The following is a 23,467-nucleotide window of genomic DNA, read 5'->3' as shown; positions in this document are numbered from 1 at the left end:
AATATCTATCCCAGTGGAATAAGATAAAAAATAAATTGGACATATTACACTTGATTCAGAAAGAAATTACTGAAATGCACACTTATATTTTAAGAACTCCGCTTGAGGAGGAAAGGAAGCAGAATAGTAAGAGGCAAGGAAAAACCGTGAATATCAGACCTTCAGTTTTTCCTACAGGTTATTTGTCATCCAAATAATGTTGAGCCATTGCTCCAAATCTAGGAATATAGGAACAAAAATCTCAAAATATCGAGATTATCATACCTGCACTAAAGAAAATTATTCCCCTCCCTTGTGTATGAACTAGTTCTGGTGCCTGTATTACACTGCCCCTGAATTCTCAAAAGTCAAGTTTCCTGGTAGTTCCATTAGTTTTCTTGCTCTGTTCAATGTTCTAATTTTATTTTATTTATTATTATTTTTATTTTTTATGTGTATGAGTGTTATGCCTGCATGTAGGTAAGTGCACTCACATCATGCAATGCTGCAGAGGACAGAAGAAACTGTCGGATCCCCTGGGAATGGAGTTACCGGCAGCTGTTAGCTGTCATGTGGGTGCTGGGATTTGAACCCAGCTCTCCTGCAAGAACAGTGTTCTTAACAGCTGAGCCATCTCTCCAGCCCCTCAATGTTCTAATTTTAAAAGCTAGTGATACAATTTCAGTTCAGTAGTAAGCATTTTAGGAGCACTTTGAGAGATGACTCCTGTTTTCTTTCATTTGATTCATTTTCATTTGTATAGAACTAGTATATGCTTTATCTTTGTAGTTGCTCACAGAAAGCAACATTATTATTACTTTTTTAAACATGGCGGGTGAGAAGGGTGCTCATCCCGGGCGGCCTCCACTGCTGGCAGCTGCAGCCCACCCCTGCCGTCCTAGAAAGCAACATTATAAAAAACCAAAATTCATCAAATATTTCATTTTTTTAAATAATGCATTTCTCACATAAGCCAGAGATTGAAGCTCTTGTGATTGATCATGAAATTTGTCTCTGAAAATCAGTCTAAATATAGGATGTCAGCAGATATTTTGCCTTACTTGTCCAGGTTAGAAATTTTAACTGGCACAGTAATTGTCTCATCATCCTCTCTGTGAATTCTACCATCCAGTCTCCACAATGCTACCTCAACAGATAATTAGGGAATGCTATATTGAGAAAAACACATTAAAATCTAAGCCTCATCTCTCTTCAAAACTCAATAATCATTTGGGTTAGATGGAGATTCTCCACAGAGTTCTGCCTTTCACTGTTCCAGCCATACATGATGGAGAGATATCTGTGCTTGACCTGTGAGGGGTGGACCTCCAGCCCCCAGCCCAGATTCAGGCATATTGTTCATACTTAATAAATATTTGTTGAGTAACTGATTAAAATATTGTTTGTTTTATGTCTATGAATGTTTTATCAGAATGTATGTAAGTATGCCACATATGTACAGTGCCCATAGAGGCCAGAAGAGGGTAGCAATTCCCCTGGAACTGTAGCTATAGGTGGTTGTGAGACTCCATGTGGGTGCTGGGAGCTAAACCTGGGTTGTCTTCAGGCCAGGAAGTAGTTTTAATTGCTGAGCCATCCTTCCTCCCCTTGAGTAACTGATTTTATGTATAAACAGAAAACCAAATTATAATTGGCCCATGTTTGATTTGGTCAATTTATAAATTTAGATCATAGCTCTAAAAAAAAATAGATATTCTGATTCTTTTCTGATTCCTTAGTTCTGGTTCTGGTAGTTTGAGTTTTGAGCTCATTGCTTAAGAGAGCTTTGAATTATTTTTGAAGGATCTCATTGAAATTGTAGATCTACTCATGCTTTTTAGTTTAGTGAACAGCCATCATTTGCTATACCTAGGGACATGTTCGGTAAAAGCACATTGAAAAGTGGTACATAGAAAATCTATTGTACAGTTACTGTATGGAAAGGGAAGGGTGGTATTTAGAAAATACTGAAGAGAATGATGTTAACAAGAGTGAAAACCATCTCTAGACCTCGAGCATGAGCAAAACCAGGGCTTACTGAACGTAGAGTCACTACCACTTGGGAAAAGACACATGAAATATGGTAGACCTAAAACAAGGTAGATCAGGTGAACAAGACTGTGATTTCATCCTCCACCTCCCCAGCCACCCCATCCTCTCATATGCAAGGCCATTGAGAAACAGTTGGTAAGGAGCTTATTGACATAATGCATGCAGACCAGCTTCCCTGAATCCAACAGCAAGTTGGAAAGGAAAATGGCCTGGAAGGGAACAAAAATAAACAACCAGGATGTGTGTCTCTGTGACATTAGCATTCCAGATGTCAGGACTCATTTGCTTAATCATCAGTGGTCTCCATCTTACGCTTTCTGCACTGGACTAACCTCTCCCAGCAACCAGATCTCCCTCCATGGCTCTCTTGTACTGTCTGTGCCAGCTCACCCACTAATGGGGACGCTCAGGGCTCTTTGCTATTACAGCACACAGCTCTAAGGCTTGCCTTCCACCTGACTTTGCCTTAAAGATCCGATTTTACTTTGAATTAAAAAAATATTTCTGATCCTTGATGCAGGTTTTGTAAGAAATATGATTAGAGCTCTTGGAAGTGAATAAGGGAAATTGAAAACTACATTTTCTACAGAAAATATCAACTTTTATATTCAATAAATTTGATTTCAAAACCTCAAATAGCTTTATTGGAATGTGTTCTAGAATATATCTAAAGATGACTCAGGCTCTTCTTCTCCTTAACTTACAACATATACAACATAGAGATCAAAAATTTAATTATACCAAGTTATATTCCAGTTGTGGAAATATGTATGAGAGATCTTGGTGACTTGAACTACTCTGAAAAGCATTTGAACTGGTACATTGCTTTTAAGTAAACAGAAAACTGAAATCATTGGGTCCTACGGCCAGCCTCATGAGAACAAGACTCAAGGTTTTGCATTTACATGAAGGCATTCTTTGCCTTCTTATAACATCTCAAGATTCTTTTTATTTTTTTTAACTCCTAGAATTTCCTTATAAATTCAAATTTAATAGGGTTTTAAGATATAATATCTTGTACCAGGAGCACACATCAACCCTATTCTTCATCCCCTAATTCTCTATTGGATTATGCTATTTTAAATACAATACTGATAGTTCCTTATACACAGCCAAATGGCATAGGATAAGTCATTTAACTTCTTCAGTCACACATTTGTAATCAGTAAGAAGGGAACATAGTGTGTGCTTCAGAAATCACACGGAAGGGTTGGCTTGGATAAGAGGGGTAAAGCTCACTGTACGCTTTTGTAGGCATTGATGGAGGGCATTGTATTCCACTAACAGTGGTTCCCTTTGTCAGGACTGGAGAGACAACTCAGTCCCTTAAAAGCACTTACTGCTCTTGTAGAGAGCCTGAGTTCTGTTTCTATCACTCATGTGATAGCTTGAAACCAACCACCTGTAATCTCAGCTTCAGGGTATCTGCCACCTTCTTCAGAACTTGTTGAACACTGGCACTCATATATGTACAAGTTCCATCCTCATACACAAGTATACATAATTTTAAAAATTATTAACTTTTTTAACTTAAAGATTACTGTCAGCCAGAGATGGTGGCACATGTGTTCTATAATCTCAGTACTTGGAAGGCTAAGACAAGAGGACTTCGGTGAGCTCAAGTTCTGCCTGATTGATATAGTAGGGTTACCAAGTGTTTGCCTGTCTCAGGAAAACCAAACCAAAGCAACAACAACCAAAAATAACAAAAGGGAAAACACAAAACTATAAATAAATAAGTAATAAATAAAAAGTCTTACTGTCAGAATATCTGACACTGTAATAGTAACAAAAATATAAAAACTACAACAAAATTAGGGAGCCCTAAGGAAGAGGAAAATATACTGACTTGAAAGCTTTAAAGGCTGTTCTAAAACACTGGTGGATTTCAATATGGGGCTACATGTGTCTTTGCGTGCACATGAATATGTGTGTGTGTGTGTGTGTGTGTGTGTAGAACTAGATCCAGAGACTGAAGTCAAACAATTTTGTAGATGCTTTCTGCTTGTGATTAGTGACTTTCCAATTCGACTCTAGCTGCTGTACCTACCAGCTGTGCAGGCAATGGCTTGACCTCACTGAGCCTCTAGTTCTTCATCTATAAAATTAGTATAATGACTTCTTCTATGATTGTTGCCATATCTAAAGAGTTCCTGACACATAAAATGAGCTAGATCAGCATCAACTGTCAATAATCTTGTTGCTGTGGTATGTGTGATTATCCAGCATATGCTAAATTAAAAGATTTGGGTCGTGCCTTGAAAAGAATAATTACATCCTGAATTTTTCAGTCAATTCTTTGTTCTGAAAACGTAGTTTTGAATGTCCAGATGTCTCCGTTGTTTCACGAAAACACTGTGTTTCTAGGTCATTTCATGTTCAGCACAGTGCAGTCTGGAAAGCCCTGGACTCTGGTCTTTGTTACAAACTCTGTCTACATACTCTGTCTAATTTACAACTAGTACTGGATGTCATTCCCTGTTAGGCACATTGCCAATAACTTTCCAAATTCAGACATTTACTTTCAGTTATCAAAGTATTGCTTATATTAATATATACTGTTTAAAGCAATGATGTGCACAGCTGTCTTTCAATATCTATGTGAGACTAGTTACAGGACCCCTTGAAAATGCCCAAGTCTGCAGAGATTCTCATGTCCCTTACAAAAACTGTCATAGTATTTTCATATGACTAATTGTAATTCTTACAAATATTTCAACTCAGTTTTAGATCACTTATCCAGTATAAATTCTGTGTGTTTGTGCTTATTGTGGACAAAACAATAAGAAAGAAAAAAGTCTAAATATGTCTACTACATTCCAAATGTTTTTCAAATATTTTCTCTCTTCACAATATTGATTCCATAGATGAATATATAGAGGGTCAACCGCATATATGGATTATATCTGCATAAATTACTTTCTCAGTATCAAATAACTAGAATGTAAAATTGTAGCTATAACAAAAGCGTGACTATGTGTAACAATCTGCCATGTCTTAGATGGAAAAATATGGACATGCTTTCTGTGTTTATAAAGCTTACAATACACAGACATCAAATTTTATTTAGATAACCCCTTGTACATAAATAAGATTGTGCTATGTACAGTGCAGTAGGAGCTGTGGTGGGGGTTTGATATAGTGAGAGAGGTCAGGTCTAATTAACTTGAAAAGTCTCATCCCCAACCCAGATGTGAAGGGTAATTGGGCATTATCCTATAATTCAAAGGTGGGGAGAGCTTTCCAGGCAAAGTACTGTCAAGTGCACATTCAAAGGTCTTTAGACAGGAGAGGGCATGTGTGGACATGTGTGGTTCCTGGTAATGTGGCGAGAACAAAGAGCTCATGTGGGAGCGTGGTGAGAGTATAGGGTAAGAGGAGGAAGGAGCTCAGCTTTTGTAGGACTTGCAGGCCCCATTGCAAGTCTGAACTTTGCCCAAGGAGGGCATCACTGATAGATTTTTAAGCAATGAAGTGATATGTCCACACAGCCTTCCAAAAAAATTGCTGTGGCTACAGGTAAAGGGTTGATGGAATGGGATCAGATTAGACATGATAACTTAGGAAGGCTGTTTCATCTTTGCAGTGAAAAAGTGGGAGAAGTTGACAGATTTGACTGAATGGGAGGACTTGAAGTATGTGGGGTGAAAGTCAAGGACAAGGACTTCTTTCTCTTTTGCACAACTAAGTAAATGAAATGTTAAAAAGAAGGATTTCTTTTATATGTAAAATCAATAATTCAGTCATGGATGCAGTGAGCTTGAGTGTATGTGAGCTATAAAAGAGGGGTGTCTAGGTAGACAATAATATACCGGTCTGCTAAGGTGTGTGATGGTGAAGACAGGAACAGAGACAGAATTTCTGTTTTGTGAGATGATAGTTGTTGTTGAGGTTATTGATGGTATTAAGAGAGAATGGTGGGTTGGGAGGACGCTGACTGTGAAGCACCAATAAACTTTAGTTCCTCCTTGCTAGGGAGTCTGATGCTCAGACGTTAGGCCGTCAGGGATTCCATAGAGAATTCCTTGGGTTGGAGGTGAGAATCAGTGGCAGGTGAGGCTTTGATTTCCCCCCAAGACTCAACGTGTCTGAGCTTGTCAGAATCTTGAGTGTGTGAATTGCCAGCACAGAGAATTCCCTCAGGTTGGTATTGATACCATGAGAGAATCTGGTTAGCCTATATATGCTCTAGAGCATTTCTTATTAGCTTCTGGGGGGGTTTTGGATTTCCTCTCCTCTTCAAGTTCAGAAAGAGGAACACAGTTCCAGATCTTTGTCCCAAAGTTAACTCACTGGGGAATGCAAAAAACCAGAGAATCTTCATTTCCAGTGGTATCATTGGAAATGGGAGAAGTTGACATTTTCACCCATGGCCCTCCTCACTTCTAGAGCTGCTCTAGAGACCTTATGGAGCCTGAACTCTGTCTCCCCACTATATTAGGAATTTTAGGAACACAGATCACAGGACTGAAAGAGCAGACTGGAACAGTCTTCTTCTGGTACATGGAGAAAGTGAAATGAAAGTCTTCAAGGGTCATTCCCAAGATCCCACTAGCTTCCACTGAAGTAGTACACTACCTATAACCAAGGAAATTCCTTACCAGAGTGCCAGGACCACTCACAGTTTGACTTCCAAGGCATTCACAAATAGATTCTAAATATAGTGAATCATTTGGGGGGAGGAATGCGTGATATTTTATGTTGGTATTTGTTGTGTTTTCTCACTGCTGCACTGCTTTATTTAAGAAGACAATTTGGCAGGAGCACGTCTCTGGACATGACATGTTATAGTCACTTTCCAGCTCTCCTGGGACTTGGCATCCCTATTTCCTCAGCACTGAACTGGGAAGTTCACTTCAGTTTTGCACACAGGCATCATCAGCACTTCAGCCTACACGTCTTTGCTACGCTGAATATTTTCCATTGGTACATAACCTTGGTTCTTGTTTTTGTGAATAATTTTCCATTCAGTTCCTAGGATTGTCCTCTTAAATATGTCAGTTTCTTGTATAAATAAAATTTATAGTTTTCAAAATTTATAGAAATACTATATACATCCAATCTCAAGTACATATAAAATGTGGATTATCTTTGGATTCCTTGTTAAAAATTACACTAATACCAAAAAAACACAAAAATCAAAACAACAAAAAAGCAAGTGTGGGGAAAACCAACTTTTGCTTTTGTTTCTTAAAATCTTTACAGACGCCACCTTTAAAACACTATTAGTTTGGGGCTGGAGAGATGGCTCAGCAGTTAAGCACACTGACTGTTCTTGCAGAAAACCTGAGTTCGAATCCCAGCACCCACATGGCTGCTAACAACTCTACTTAACTCCAGTCCCAGGGGATCCGACAGCTTCTTCTGAACTCCGTGGGCATTGCATGACATGGGTACACTTACCTACATGCAGACAATACACGCATACACATAAAATAAAAATTTTTTTAAAACACCATTAGTTTAAAGGCCTTCACAAAAATACCCATAAGAAAGAAATGATGAGCACATAAGAAAAAATTACAACCAACTGGGAAAAGAAAGGGTGTTCTATCAAAACTTTGCTGTCGATGTTTGAAAGAATTTAGGAGTATGTTGTTCTGGACGGACGCATTTTATTGCTCATCTCATTCTTAGTTTTTATTACCATTTCATTCTTTATCCCTCATTTTTTTTATTCCTGCTTAAATGCAAGGTTGTTCAAATTATGGTTTATATCTAGATCAAGTCACCAAATACAGTTTAGAAGAAAATGGCTTTATTCGGTCATTAAATATCTGACCTTTAAGTGACTCTCTTACTACTTATTCCAAATAGTGAGACCCCCAAGAACGTAAAAAGATAAACTGATTTGTAATCTTGCTGAATTGAATGGCAGATGTATGTCTGACATCCATGTTGAATATTCAGAATAAACATCACTCCTAGAACAGGATTAGCTCTGTTGCAGTAAAAGTTATAATTAGGAATACTTGAAGAAATACTAGGAGACTGATGTATGTTTTTTTATAAACTTCCAGTTCTTTGGATTGGTGGTTTTGGCTGGCTAACAGTATCAGGGGGAGAAGCCAGGTTGTTAGGATTAGGAGGGGTGTGGAAAGTCAGTCTGAGAAGAAGGTTGTGGAGAAGTTAGAGCTGTTTATAGAATCTTGGTGAAGTAGGGATAGTGAAATAAAGCTGTAGCATGTGGTGTTAATTCAAGCTGTTTTATTATTAGTGGGTCAAGTTAAGGGAAGGAGTGTGATAGATGGGATAATGATTTTTAGCATTGAAGGAGATCTAAGTTTTGGACATAATCTGTACCATATGTATTGGAGACTATAACTAATAGTGCTAGGCCAACGGCTGCTTCACAAGCTGCAAATACTAAGATGATGATAGGGATTATAAAGGATAGTATGAAGAGTGTGTTGAATGGTATTAGGGAAGATATAATAAATAAGGATAGTATTATTCCTTCTAGACATCATAGTGTAGATATTAGGTGGGATTGGAATATTCAAGCCCTGAGTATTGAAAGAACAAATGTTAGGAGGAGGTTAAAAAATACAGGGTCATGTGGTGTTCATGGTTGATGTCCATGGTCTAATGAGTCGAAATCATTTGTTTTAGTTAAACTAATTACCAGTATTATTCTGTCTAAATTTCTGTATTATCCCTAGCCATAAAGGATTATATATGTCAGAAAGAATGAAAAGAATTTGGGATAGGGCATGCTAGTAAGTCATCGCTTTTCCTTCTCTTCTCCACTGCAGATAGTTGAGCTGGTACTAAAAAGCATCATATTGTATGGCTTTTCTATTATTGATGGTCCCATTTTGAGGCTATGCACCTATAGATTTTTTATGAATTTGGAGGTGTTTTCTGACCTTGGCATATATTTCCACCATGGCCCCAGGCAATCCCTGGGATGCAGTGACCTGGTGGCCTTCAGGTCTCCAGAAGATCGTTGGTGACAGATACAGGGTTGAAACTCCTGTGACCCTAACAGCTGTGAGACAGTTCTTTATTGAACCAGCCATAGTACAAACAGGAAAGCAGATTTTTTTTAGTTTAATGTTATTCAACTGTTACCTAGAGCTCAATGCTTCCTATAGTAAAATTCAAAATGTTTTTGGAAGTTATAGAAAGGTTTTATCTCTGGAAACTGTTAAATATACAAGGTGAGATTGTGTGCCCATGTGTATGTACATAGTAGACTTTTTATGCATTGGTATTTTCACGTGTGTTTTATGTGCCTGCATATGTATAATCATATATATGTGTACACAGAGAATGTGATGAACTACACTTTAGATACAAACTTTTCACATGATAGCAATTCTAAACAACATAATGAAATGATTTATTGTTAAAGCTCACTTGCACAATATATGCAAAAATAAATCAGTTAGGTTGTCATTTAAAATACGTCTAAATATGTTTTTAATGCCAATATCACAGAATTTAAAGCACTCCTGTTTGACTTTAAACTTTGATACCACAATGACTTTTCAAGCATTCATCAATATGGTTCTTAAAATTTCTGGTGTTGGGGGAACACAATCAAAATCCTCCCAGGAGAGAAAATATGAAAATCCCTTCTGTCAGTAAATACCCAACTTCACGTCTGAGAAAAATCTCCTTTTATTGTGGGTCATGTTTTAACTGTGGGGTTTTGGCCCTGAAGAGTACAAACTTGCTATTTATTATGATACGTCGTGAAAATTTTCTGTAGATTACGGAGTAAGTTATTCGCAAAGTGTGATATGCATAAAGATGATTTGAGAATGTGTTAGATACAAGCTTCCCAGACCCACCTCAGACCTACTGAAAGATCAGGGCCAGGGCTACACTGTCTGGGGTTCAATAAGTCTTTCACATGGTATAAGAGGTCCACTGACAGTTGGTGTAATACAGTGCAGTTCATACTGCCATAAGGCAAGCATTTGCTTCACAAGCAAGGAAAATAAAGATAAGACTGGCAGTGTGAAAGAAATTAAGGAGGGTGGCTTCTAAGTTTTGTCAGTTTCACAGCTAGCTGTTATCTTCATTTCAATTAGCCACTGCTGTAACCCATTGTAATGCTGAACACAGGCGCCCAGGGTACTCACTAATGTGTCTCATTTTGCAATAATATCTTGAAAAGGCACTCATTTTTAAATCCTCCAAGAAAAACCTCAGAAGTATCCCCATTTCAAATACATGGGTAGTTTAAGAATTAAGTAAATCTTTGGTTACATGACATATGTATTAGGGAATGAATAGCGTTTTCTTTCTTTGCCATTTCCCATATCTATGTCAGTATGTATTTAGGAATTCAAGGATCTGATGTTCTACTGTGTTGCTTATATAACACAAAACTGAGCTAGTGTGTTTTCTCATGCCTATAATCCTGTCACTCAAGAGTCCGAAGCTAAAGAATCATAGGTTCAAGGCCAGGACTGTACTGAGAGACTGCCTTAAACAAACAAACAACAAACAAAAAACTTAACTAAATAAATAACACACGCCTAGGCTCCACAACTTTCCACACTGTATTTCCTTTATTGGAAGGATTCTGATTTACATTATGATGTGAAAAATTCTTACTTAATGTTGGCAAGATGCTTTTCTTGTTTCAGTCTTTGTAACTCCCAAATCAGCAATGTCCTTTGATGCCTCATTTATGCAAAAGGCCACTATAATTCTCCAGTGTAAATGCGAATATTTCACTGGAACAGTTGAAGCCAGTGGTAACTGGAATAATGCTAAAATTTCCCTTTACTTTTTCTATAATTAACATTGGTATAGAGAAGGATGAGTTCACAGGGTTGAACTGTGCTTTACTCTGTGAAATTTAGCTATTGGATAGACATCAACATAAGTCCTGAGATATAAAGGAAACTAAAATTGATTGAAAAAGTATTTCTACCATCCACACCTTGATATCTATACTGTAATATTAACCTATTTTTTTCAAGATTTATTTCCACTTTGTGTGTATGAGTGATTTGCCTGTATGTATACAAGGGCACTACATGCATGCGTTACCTGCAGAGGCCAAAAGAGAGTCTGATCCCCTGGAACTGGAGTTGGGTGCTGGGGACCAAACTCTGGTCCTCTGCATGAACATCAAGTGCTCTTAATTGCTGAGGCACCTCTCCAGTCTCTGTAATAGTAATCTTAATGTTCAGTGTTTATGTGTTTCATACTAAAATGTGTTTCATGGGATTGCCTGGCCAGTACCACCTTATAATAATAAACTTATGCTATAGTTCATAGAAAATACCCCAAGGAATGTAGATAGTTGAATGAACACCACAAAACGGACGAAGATTACCGTGGAGAAAACTTAGGGCTCTTAGAAATAAACCATATATTTTATAATTTCACTGGAAAAGTTGGATTGTGTACCTCATTAAAGTTTACTGTCATTTAATGTATGAGATGCTGTATTGGACCCACACTGAAAAAGGTAGTTTATAGAGTACAGTGTCTGTACCATCTCCACTTTGTTTGCCAGTAGAAAAGAAAACATTCTGAAGGTCGTCCTTTTCTCCCAGTGTGATTATTTCTTATTTCACTAAAATCAGTTAATTTGGACGAGAGAAACTCTGTGAGAATGGGTTGGTGGCAGCCTCATCAGGCAATCAGACAGGAGATCAACACAGCTGTGGGAATTGCACCAGCTGGGAAGGTTCTCATCACAGGCCTGTCAGGCGCAGGAAAAGAAATCATGGCTGTCACATGGGGTGATACCAGCAAGATTTATTAATTTATTCCTCCAAGAGATATCTAAAATCAGTGCCAGACTCTCAAAGATGATAAAGCAGTTGAATATTAATGTGGATAGGATTTCGGCTGTTCTTAAATCTCTTCCTTCAAATGCAAATGCTCCTGTCTTTGAAAATGGAGCACAGAAAATCTACTCTTATTCCTCTGAAGCAACATATATGCCACATTGCATGTTAAGATTTTGTGTATAATATATTTATTTGCATACAGAAATATGTATTTCTATTGTACATTTTATTTCATTTATAGAATATATATGTATATATGAAGCATACAGAATATTCTGGGAAGATATATTAAATATACACACAGTACATGCTACAGCGTGCACCCTTTAGGAGAAGCATATTGAAGAGGCATGGTATTGTATATACATGCTGAGAATACACTTTGTACAAGTTCATCCAGCTGTGAGTACTTTCCTAATCTATTTGCAACACCAGTGTTATGGTTGTTGAAAGAGATATTATCAGATTGAGGAAGGGAGTAAGTACGGGTGAATTAAGGAGGAGAAAATAAAAGTAGACTGCATTGGTAAATAACTGTTGGCATTATTTTGAAATCCAGTCTCCCCTCATACCATATCTTCAGGATTAAAAAGCAGTGGTGAGTCGGCAAAAAGCAGGAGAGTGCAGGGTTCTAGCTTCCATAGATCCCTTGTAGCTTACTGTAGTGTGGACCTTGTCCCAACACTTGGGGTCTGGCATAAGTTATTGATCAGTTGGTCAAGAGGCAATCATTTTGTTTCTCAGTAAGTGAATTGGCTCCTTCCCTAGGCTTAATCTTCTCTGTGTTTAAGACCACTCTGGGCTATTTACATTATTGCTACGAGGAGGGAAGAAATAGAAACTTAACAAATGCTGACCTTTCCAGTGAAAGCAAGGAGATGAGTTTCTTCAAAGGGCTTATTATTTTAAAAGGAAAAATGGCAGTTCCACTAGAAACTGATGAGGCCCAAAGCAGCCATGTTGATGTGCAGCTACATTAGCCAATTATCCTGAATCTGCCCTGTGGTGACCATGATCAGACATTAAGATGCTGGAAACTGTTCTATGTGTGTGGTCTGCTGATTTTGATGTAAGTGTGGCCTGTGCTCCTGCCTGTGATTTTCAAATCCTACAGTATTAATGGAGGAGTGTTTCTGATATCTGATGAGTAAGGATTACTTTTAGTCTATCAGGTGAACAATTTATATTAATCTTTTTTAAATCATGGAGGATTATAGAAGGGAAGCTCAAGAAATTCCTTAATATAAACCAGACTTTCTCAGTCCTGCTACTGTTTCCATTTTGAGCCACATAATTCTTATTCCAAGGGTGCAGGGAGCCTGTCCTCTGCATTGTGTGTTGCACAGCAGAACTCGCCGTCCCTTCCCTTTAGACACAAATGCCTATTCCCAGCTCTACATATCTCTGTGTCCACAGGGTAAAAATTACATCTGATTGCAAGCCAGAGAAAGGAGCAAAACCAGCAACGGGGAGACAGCCCTTTGAAGACAGTCTCAGTCTCACTGCAGTCATTTCAATGTCCTCCCCTTTCTTCTGATCCTGGTTGAGAAAGCTTCCACGGGATGCCAGTCAAGCTTCAGTTCTTTTCTTGAGTGACAATTTCTCTTTCACTGAGGTTGTGGTAACTGCTGCAAATATTAGGCACAGAACAAAGCAAGAGAGGAATATAATAGCGTGCGAGAAAAGAACTTTGGATCATGATGGATTGGGTTTAGAACAAACAGGAATAGACACTGAATCTTGGCCACCAAAGTGGTGGTCTCACTGGCAGCCGTGTCTCCATCATAATAGTACAACACTTTAAAAAATGAAAGTATCAGCAAATTGATCATTCTCTTTATAGGAAACCAAGAAGTTCATTGATTTGAAGTCCTCTCAAACAAGTATTTGAATGAACAACCTAAAAATAAATATGAATTTAAAATGTAAAATTTACATTTTTGGTGATGATGAACTAAAGAAATCTACATCAACTAATTTTAGTCTAAATGAATCTGTGTGAACCAATGCTATCCTTTATACATAGGAGATTTCAAGAAGAGCACAACTGAAGGTATTCAAAGGAGACATTATTTTCATTATGAGTTAAGTACATACATTGTTGGCAAATTACTTCTTGTTAACTTACGGCTTGGTTTTATTGTTGTTTTTATCCCTTATCTCCCACTTGCAGAGATGGCACCAATATGGAACGTCTTACACAAAATAACTCTAATAAGCCCTAGGACTTCATAATGACAATGTTGTCATGTGACACATCATTAATAGCAGGGAAGATATCATAAAGTTCATAAATGAAAGGTTGAACTTCTATCCATTGGGCCTTATTTAGCAAGTGTGACTATAACAAATAAAGCAAGCAATATACATTGGATAGGAATCCTTATCAGATATACGGTTTACAAATACGCTCTTATTGTATGGTCCTCATTTTACTCTGTTAATTGGTTCTTTTGCTGTGTAAAACCCTTTTAGTTTTATATAGTCCCAAAGCTGGAATAATATTGGCAACAAAATTAAGGAATATTGAAATAAAACCCCCAATTTAAAATAAAAATATAATGGAAGGAAACATAGGAGAGACAAAAATAGCTAGTTAAATATGTATAATCAATGTAACTCTATATTTTAGACTAACAAGTGCAAATTCCCAACATAGACAAGATGCTACATAATGCTACCTTTTAGAAAATTATCTCTGACACAACTTTTTTTGGTCAAATTAGATGCTGAAAAATGGCTACAGCCACCTATACACTTTTGTCAGATTTAATGAGTTATTTTTGCCTCTTTTTGGTTATCTATTATATGTGTCACAAAGATTGATATAATTCTACTGATGAGAGAATTCTGAAGCTTTATAATCTTGTAGAAAATTGATAATTTGAAGAACATGGAGTGAGTAGTTTCAGTAAATGTTTTGGCATGGCCCTTTGCCCCTGCCATTGTGTCATGGTATGGCTACCGACAACCTCACTTGAGTATAATTTGAATATCATCTGCTAGCAGACACAGAAACTAAGGTCTTATTCTCCTGGAATTGACCCAGTAAACTAATCTTGTTTAATATTCCAAATGAGTAAAGCAGCAATCTCTTCCTGCTGACAAAGTCAGGAGTTCATGGTGTGAATGTTAACATTTTGCACATGGGTCAGTATGTTCAGGTTCAAACAGAACAGACTTCCAGCCTCTGTTTCCTCATCTCAAGCTTCATCTGCCCACAGTGAACTTTCTCCAGCTAGACTGATCATCTTCTAATGGGACAAAATTTTAATTTTAAATGACTTTGGTTTCCCAAGCATGTTTCTGTCTTTGGGAGGCTATTTTGTTAAAATAAAAGGACAGTATAGAAGAAAATAAGATGGGTTAAAATAGTCCATACAAAGGAACAAAGTGAATTAGATCCTTATGGGTTTCTATGTCCTCACAGCATGCAACGGACACAGTGGGAAGATGGGGAGTGATCATTTTCAGAGTTGACTCTGGCTGGACTTAGTAGATGTCTTGCAGGTATAAAATACCTTACATAATATAAAACCAGAAAGTACAAAAGCTAATACTGTAATTAGAGAAAAAATAGTGTGACCTAGTTGGTTTTCTGTTGGTTTGTGTTCTTATTTCTTGTAATGAGAGAAGAGTGAAGAAATGTGTACCGGTTACACTAAAATCCTTCAAATCAGATCAAACCCAGAAAGCAGATTGTGCGGAATGCTCCGCAGACCGTTTCTGCATCTCCTCCTTGACTTTCTTTCTTCACATTCCCCATCATGTAATGTCTGTGTCTTTATGTTTGCGTCTCTATGATAGCCTGTTGCTGTAGCATTTCTTTCTCATCTGGACACATGGGGACAACAGAAAGAAACAACAAACGGATGGTGGTTATTCTTCTTGTGCATACAGATAAAATTGTAGATTCAGAAGCCCTTCTTCAAAAGAGTATGAGAAACCCACCATTTGCAATGTCTGCTCTCATTGTATTGTTGCTCCTAAATTGGCAGGGTTTAGAAGGTGCAAATCTTTCAAACTGGAGCATGGACATGTTGAGAGTATCACTCTAGAGCTCCTTAATTGCACGTTTCATAGTAAGACTGTGAGTGCAATTGCAGAGACTTTCTTAGCCTTTTTTCTTCTTCCTAAGCTCCCTTTCATCACCTTTCTTTGTTTTAAATGGGTTTACCTGGTAGCGCCTATGTTCTTGTAATGGCACATGAGAAGATGCTTAAAGGTCTTTTTGAAGGTGGCGTTACAAAGTGCATAGCAGGCAGGGTTGATAGTGCTATTGATGTAACAGAGCCAGTAGCCAATTGTCCACACTGTGTTGGGGATACAGGGTGTACAGAAGGTGTTGATGAGCACCATGACATTGTATGGGGCCCAGGTGATGATGAAAGCCAAGAGAATAGCCAAGATTGTCCTGGTCACTTTCTTTTCCCGGGATGGAGGTGGCTTCTTTTTGGCAGGCTGCTTGGTCATCTTCACAATCTTGCGGGCTACAATGTTCTGTTTCTCATCTCCATTCTGACCTGATGACCCAACCAGCTCCACAGTGGTACTTGTTGGGGTGCATGAGTCACCTTTTTGGGTTTTGGTGACAATTTTGATGCATGTTTGCTTAGAGTTCTCATCTTTGGAATGGCCTGCAGAAGTGGAAACTGTGTTTTCATCCTGGGTTATCTCATCATCTCTCATATTGGAGGCAACAGCGCTGACTGAGGTGGAGTCATTGGAACTCTCCTTCTCCTCTCCCTGGACACAGTTTTCAGTCCCGCCATCCCGGGGAGCCTTGCCATTCTGGATTTTGTTCTGCTCCAGGCTGCCATCACCACCCGCAGTGTTGTTGTTGTTTGGTTTCACAATTCTTCCTTGCACCAAACTTGGAGACACTGGGTCTTGGTTGGCCGCAGGCTCCTTCTTTTCCTTCTTAATCCTGCTCTTGCTTGCTCGGGATATATGCCAATACAACACAGTCATGATGATCACAGGCAGATAGAAGGCTGCAATGGCAGTACCAAAGGTGACAGCAGCATTGGAAAAAAACTGAATATAGCATTCCCCATCCTCCACAGTTCTCACCCCTACAATGAACTGCCAAAAGAGAATGGCTGGAGCCCAGAGGATGAAGGAGAGGACCCAAGCAGCTGCAATCATCATGCCTGCCATTTTCGTGGTCCGCTTAACTGGGTAGGTGAGAGGTTTGGTGACACAGAAGTACCTGTCAAAGCTGATGATGAGCAGATTCATAACAGAGGCATTACTAACCACATAGTCCAAGGCTAGCCAAAGGTCACACACCACAGGTCCCAAAGGCCAGTAGCCGATCACAGTGTAAAGAGTATACAAGTTCATTGAGAAAACACCTATGATGAGGTCTGCACAGGCCAGGCTGAACAGGAAGTAATTGTTGACTGTCTGGAGGTGGCGGTTGACTTTAATGGAAACCATGACTAGAATGTTCCCAATGATGGTCACCAGACTGAGGGATCCAGCCACAAGGACAATAAATACCACTTCAAAGGTCTTGTAAGGACTGGCAATAGCCAAGCCATTAGAGGAGTTCGTTGAGTTATTCATTTTGTGTTCAGTGACCAAGTGGCCAAATAAACATTTAAACCTGCAGGAAAATAGAACAGAGTTAACAAATGTAACGGAAAAATTGAAAATACATCTGCTTTCTTCTCTTTGAATCCCTTCCCCGCCTGACCCACCCAAGAGGCAAAGACTTTACATGGAAGATAAAAAATACTCTTAATGGTTGATAGTGAATTTGAAATCCAATAATATCATGAATGTCTCCGTATTTAGATATGAATATCTTTCTCTGTCTTTATCATAATCCTTATGAGCTAAACATGCTAAACAAAATTTATAGATAAAACTTTTCAAACTATCCAAAGACTTCTGAAAAGTAAGCAAAAATTAATAAACCAGTGAGAGAAAAAAGTATTGGGACAGAGCATAAAACGGAAAGTATGACTTTTGTAGTCAGTAACACCTTTCCTTCTGGTAACTCTGAGCTTTTCCATATACTTTTGCTTTGCAATTGTAATCATTTTCACCTAGCACTAGAATTTCTAAGATTCAACATCTTTCAAAAGACTCATAACTTGCTAATGCATATTGATGTGATTGTACCAATTCTCCAAATGTTTACTTTGTTTTCAAGACACTATTAAATACACTGTTTTACTATTCTTTCTGATAAGCTTTTCGTTTTGCTGAAGAAGGAACTGAGGTCCAGAAAGATGAAGAAATTGATATGCCTTCACAAGTTCAAGTCGGATGGGCCTCAGACTGGGAAGATTGGTTCAGTCATTCGTTATTTCACTTTGCCCTCTCATTCTTCCAAGTCTCTCATTAGGTTTTGTGACAAATGAGCAATTAGTCACAAATGAGTGAGACAAAAATCCCTTATGAGAGAGAGGCATAAGATCTGTTCCACAGGTAGGTTGATAAAGGAATAGTTACTAAACCCAAGTGTGCTCTCTGCCTAACCCTGCTGAACTGAAGGAAATATGTCCTCACTATTTTTCTGGCAATCTCATCAAAGTCTGGTGACAAGTGCGTAATCTCTCAAAAGGTAGAAAATATGGCAGGAGTTTAGGACAGAGGCTCAGCATTCTGGAGAAATGGTGGCTGAGTGGACAGCTTGTTCCACATTCTCCCAAGGAAGCTCTATGTGCGGTGTCGGAAAATAGGAATTGTCAAGAAATTACTTCATAAATTAGAAAACTCTGTTAATTCTGATAGGACTACTTATGAAATAATATTATGAGATATAGGTTGTGATGCAGTTTGCTCTTGAATTCCGTGTACAAAATGCTTTGTTAAGCACCTTCAGATTATTAATAGTGTTAAATAGATGGTTTATTCTATTTGAGAAAAAAAATGTCTTTAAGCATTTAAGTAATAAGGAACACTTAATATAGAAAATTTTCCATAATAAACAAGATATCAAAAGCTGAAGCCATAAAAATTTATGCAAGTGTTATGTAAACATTTAAGGTACTCTATAGAAAAATAAAAATAAGCCAGGTGTAGTCGCACATGCCTTTAGTCCCAGCGCTCAAGAGGCAGAGGCAGGCAGGTCCCTGTGAGTTCAAGGCCAGCCTGGTCTACATAGCAAGTTAAATAAATAAATAAATAAATAAATAAATAAATAAATAAATGTAAATAAAAGGAAAATAAAAAGAGATGCCAGAAAAACATTTATTAATCACGTAACAGAAATCGCTTATTGTTCTTAAAACAAGATTATCAAAAAATGAAAGACAATTGACTAGCCATACAAAAGACTGAAATGCTGTTAAGATCAATGAATAATTGAATGTTAATGACTTTTAAACATATAAAAACACCCAACTTCACAATTTAAAAATGTAAATCCAAGATTCCTACTAAAAGGCATGATTGTTGAAATATATATGGAGGAAAATTTTATTTGTCTGTAAAAATTTTGTTTCTCAAAAAATTTGAAGTTTATACAGAAATACTTTCCTTGGCCATGCTATAAATACGAATTTGTCTTCCATGTGTACTTCTTGTATTAAATTGCTCAACTGGTTCCATTCAAGTGTTCACTGAGTAATGTTGTTATAGCAAAAATAAAAATCCTAGAAATAGTGTATTCATTAACATAGCTTTGATTAATATATTATGAAGTAGTTTTATACAGTAATACTTCATTGTTAAATAAGTATGTATGTGTGTGTGTGTGTGTTTGTGTGTGTGCACGTGCTTAGGATTTTTGTAGATTGTTATTAGTTATAAAACTACACGTTGATATGAACAAAGAAAGTCCCAAATTCTATAGAATTCACTTGATGCAGCAGGTAATTATACAATATACATATAGCAACATACATTGTAACGTTTACATAATCATCATGCTAGATATCATGATGTAGCATCACGTGTATGTATTTTATGTATAAAGAGAGGTTTATGAGTCATTGAGAGACATTGAAAAATTTGGTCAGGAGGAATAAAAATTACCAGCATTGGAAATGTTCAAGTAGCATTTCTCATTAACTATTTTTGCCATTCTTAATCTAAGTTATTTGAACAAAAATGATTTCCGTGTCAATGATTTCTTTATATCTCACATAATCGTAAGATTAGCATTATCACATATCTGTAAGATCAGCATTAGCTCCGAGAGCAAATAGATAAAAACAGAGCCTCTGTGTCTTTATTATATAAAATGGTAAACATTTTTTATGAGCAACTATAAGATTCTTCCAACCTTTTTTAGTATTTAACTGTGTTCCCCCACATCCCACTTTTTCTTTTTCTTATTTACCAGTGACATGCATTCCATTTTCAATAAAAGTCATAAAAGAAAATGCAGCCTTAGACATCTCAGATATATAGTCCTAGTGAGTATTAAGGGTCATAGTATAGAAAATGTATGTGATAGATTATACCATCTCCTTTGTAGAAAGAGGAGAACTGAGGCTGTGACAGTTTCAGCAATTTTTTTTAACAAGGTTAGTGAGTGAAACTTACAACTTAAATAAAAAATCTAACCTTCTGTTAGATATCCTTTCTCTGCCTCCCTTTTGAAGAATTTTGCTAAATGAGAAATGGCTTAGTAACTGCATAATGATGGCCTGTTTGCATAGGTTGTTATTTAAGACAAATGGTTTTGGAAAACCTGGGCTCCTTATCCATCTTGATCATCGAAAACATGTATGTGATATGAAATATACTTGCTATTTCATCTCATGAATTTTTATTAGGTTAGAGTAATGCTGGTATAAAAATGAGGAAAAATTCCACTTAGAAGTAAGCACAGGTATCTGAAAGGTGTGTCCTTTCTTCCAGCATGATGCATATACTGCGTGGGACTAGTCCTCTTCTGTGAGAGAAAGAAGCTTGCTTCCAATACTTCCTCTTCTCCAAATTGTTGCAAAGGTTTTTAGTTATGGTGTTGTTCAAATGATAAGGTTACATTATAGATGAAGAACATAATGAATATGACCTTCACATGGTAAATACATCACCATAATCTATCTGATGTTTTATTGTTTAGGTTATGACTAAGTCCTGGTTGTATTATGGAAACTTAGAAGAAAAATTTTCTTTGCTTAGTTCTGTTGTTAAAGTTTGTATACAACAGAGGGAAATATCCCATAGTTCTATATTGCCATAAAATTGTGTGCTTCTGTCCTTTCTTAATCATTGTTATTCTTTTTAAATATTTTATTTATTATTTTTATTTTATGTGTATGAATGTATTGTCTGCATGTATGTAAGTACATGTTGTGCAGTGCCCATGGAGGTCAGAAAGGGCAGCAAATCCCCTGGAACTGGAGTTATGGATGGCTGGTGGTTAGCCACTATGTAGGTGCTGGGAATCAAACTCAGGTCCTCTACAAGTCAGTGCTCTTAACTGAGCCATCTCTCCAGGCCTCAATTATTATTAATTATTAATTATTAGATTCTGTGCATGATGCTTGAATTATATGAACCTTATTTTCCCATTTTTCTCAAACAGTAATAACAACTCTTTTTTGTTCTTTCAGGATCAAAGTGATATCATGTTTCTAAACAATGATCCATAAAGGCTAAGCATTAAACACATGATATTAATATTTAAATCTGTCAAACAGAGGTAAATAATTTATCTTTTTAACATTTCTCAATAGTTCACAGAAAACTGTGTCTGTGTGTTTGAGCTATGTTAAGAATGGGAAGGTGTGGGATACAGTGATTTAAGTAACACTAAATTATCATTATCAATTATATTAAATCATCAACAACAATATTATCAAGAAAAAATCATCAAAAAGACAATTAGCATGTTTTGAGCATTAATTACTCTTCAAAAAAATTTCTGGGGTAAGTAGTGTTTTTATTGCACATGTAGAACTAAAGATCAAAGAGTCAAATTACTTGAGATTCAAACCAGCAACTGCCAATGTAGTCTCTGTTACAAATAAACACTCATTGCTTGCCTCAAAAATATCCCCATAGAGCTGCACAAGGTTTGACACATGAAAATACATGGCACTTATAATTCAAAAATTTTTCCTAAAAGTGATCATCAGAAAATTATAGCACCAAAAATGTGGGTGTGGGAGGGTGCTCGAAGTAGATTAGATCTGTGACAGTTTGCATGTTTAGCATATGAAGAATCCACATTCCCATCCATAGAAGCAAAAAGAAACACCACACACACACACACAAACACACACACACACAGCCAATATATCATCATATGCATTGATAAATGGCCTCTCACAAAAGCCTTTATACCAGTGGCACCGAAGTTCTAAATACTGGTGCCAATTTTTCTGCATTGTTACAGAGAAAATATTAATTACAATGATAAAAATATTCCAATACGAACCAGAAACACATGGAGAATTAAACAAGACAAATGGGACTTCTTCCTGGGAGGAGCAGTGTATCCACTGTATGTGTGATGAGCATGTTTAGTGCTGAGTCCTTGATGTAATGAACTACATGAGTTGATTGGTACGTGAGCAGCCTAAGTGTTAACATATTTTGCATGCTGTTTCATATATTTCTTACAAAATCCCTGAGAAGCATCATTCTCTCTTTTCCAGATAACAATGATTAAAGGGTAGGAGTTAGTGCCACGATTTAAATTCAGGTCTATTTGGATCGTGTGACCTCATTATTTGTATGTCTCATCACTAACAAGTGAACTAGAAGAATGAATCAAAAGGAACTCAGGGAATATGAATCTGTGATTGGAAGCAACTAGAATTCAGAAAGAAAGAATATGAACAATCCGATAATAAGGTTTCAGAACAAGAAAGAGGTCTGGAAATTAAAGGGGCTGGGCTTCCAGGAAGTTGATTTTGTAAACTGTTATGTCTTGCCATAACTTAATTTCTGTCCTAGCTTATTTTATATTGCCATGATAAGGGCCATGAACAAATGCAGCCTAGAGAAGAAAGGGTTTATTTGACTTACACTTCCCAATCACAATCTACCACTGAAGGAAATCAGGAAAGAACTCGAGGCAGGAACCTGGAGGCAATAAATATGGAGAAGGCTGCTTTCTGGTTTGTTCCCTGTTCATGCTCAGCCAGCTTTCTTATGCAGCTCAGTCTCACCTACCTCGGGATATACTGCCCATGGTAGGCTGGTCCTCCTGCATCAATTATTAATCACCTAAAGACATGACCACAGGCCAGTTTGATCTAGATAATTCCTCAAGTGAGGTTTCTTTTTCCCATGGGTCAATTTGACAACAAAAAACTAATGGGTATAGCATATCTACTTCTTTCAGATTTTTGATTTCTGCATACACACACACACACACACACACACACACACACACATATATAAATCTGGGTGTGATAGTACACACCTTTAGTTACAGTGCTCAAGAGGTAGGGACAGGCAGATTTTTGTGAGATTGAGGCCAGTGTGGTCCAATTTGACAACAAAAAACTAATGGGTATAGCATATCTACTTCTTTCAGATTTTTGATTTCTGCATACACACACACACACACACACACACACACACATATATAAATCTGGGTGTGATAGTACACACCTTTAGTTACAGTGCTCAAGAGGTAGGGACAGGCAGATTTTTGTGAGATTGAGGCCAGTGTGGTCCAACATATTATATTATATTATTATATATAATATTATATATATTATAATATTATTATTATATATAATAATATT

The 23,467-nt window shown here is 37.2% G+C and overlaps 1 protein-coding gene across 1 annotated transcript in view; it reads right to left on the bottom strand.

Annotated features, from left to right (window-relative positions):
- Positions 1-11,350: 11,350 nt before the first annotated feature.
- Positions 11,351-23,467, bottom strand: part of Chrm2 (cholinergic receptor muscarinic 2) — a 161,549-nt gene continuing 149,432 nt past the window's right edge. The window contains exon 2 of the mRNA XM_008823472.2: positions 11,351-17,406. Coding sequence (XP_008821694.1) covers positions 15,969-17,366 — 1,398 coding nt within the window. The 5' untranslated portion in view covers positions 17,367-17,406 and the 3' untranslated portion in view covers positions 11,351-15,968. The remainder of the gene's footprint in view (positions 17,407-23,467) is intronic.

The sequence above is a fragment of the Nannospalax galili genome, unplaced genomic scaffold (genome assembly GCF_000622305.1).
Source record: "Nannospalax galili isolate Female #2095 unplaced genomic scaffold, S.galili_v1.0 scaffold307, whole genome shotgun sequence".
Classification (NCBI taxonomy): Eukaryota; Metazoa; Chordata; class Mammalia; order Rodentia; family Spalacidae; genus Nannospalax; species Nannospalax galili.
Note: the sequence above shows the minus strand (reverse complement) of the source record. Positions and strands in the feature narration are given on the sequence as shown.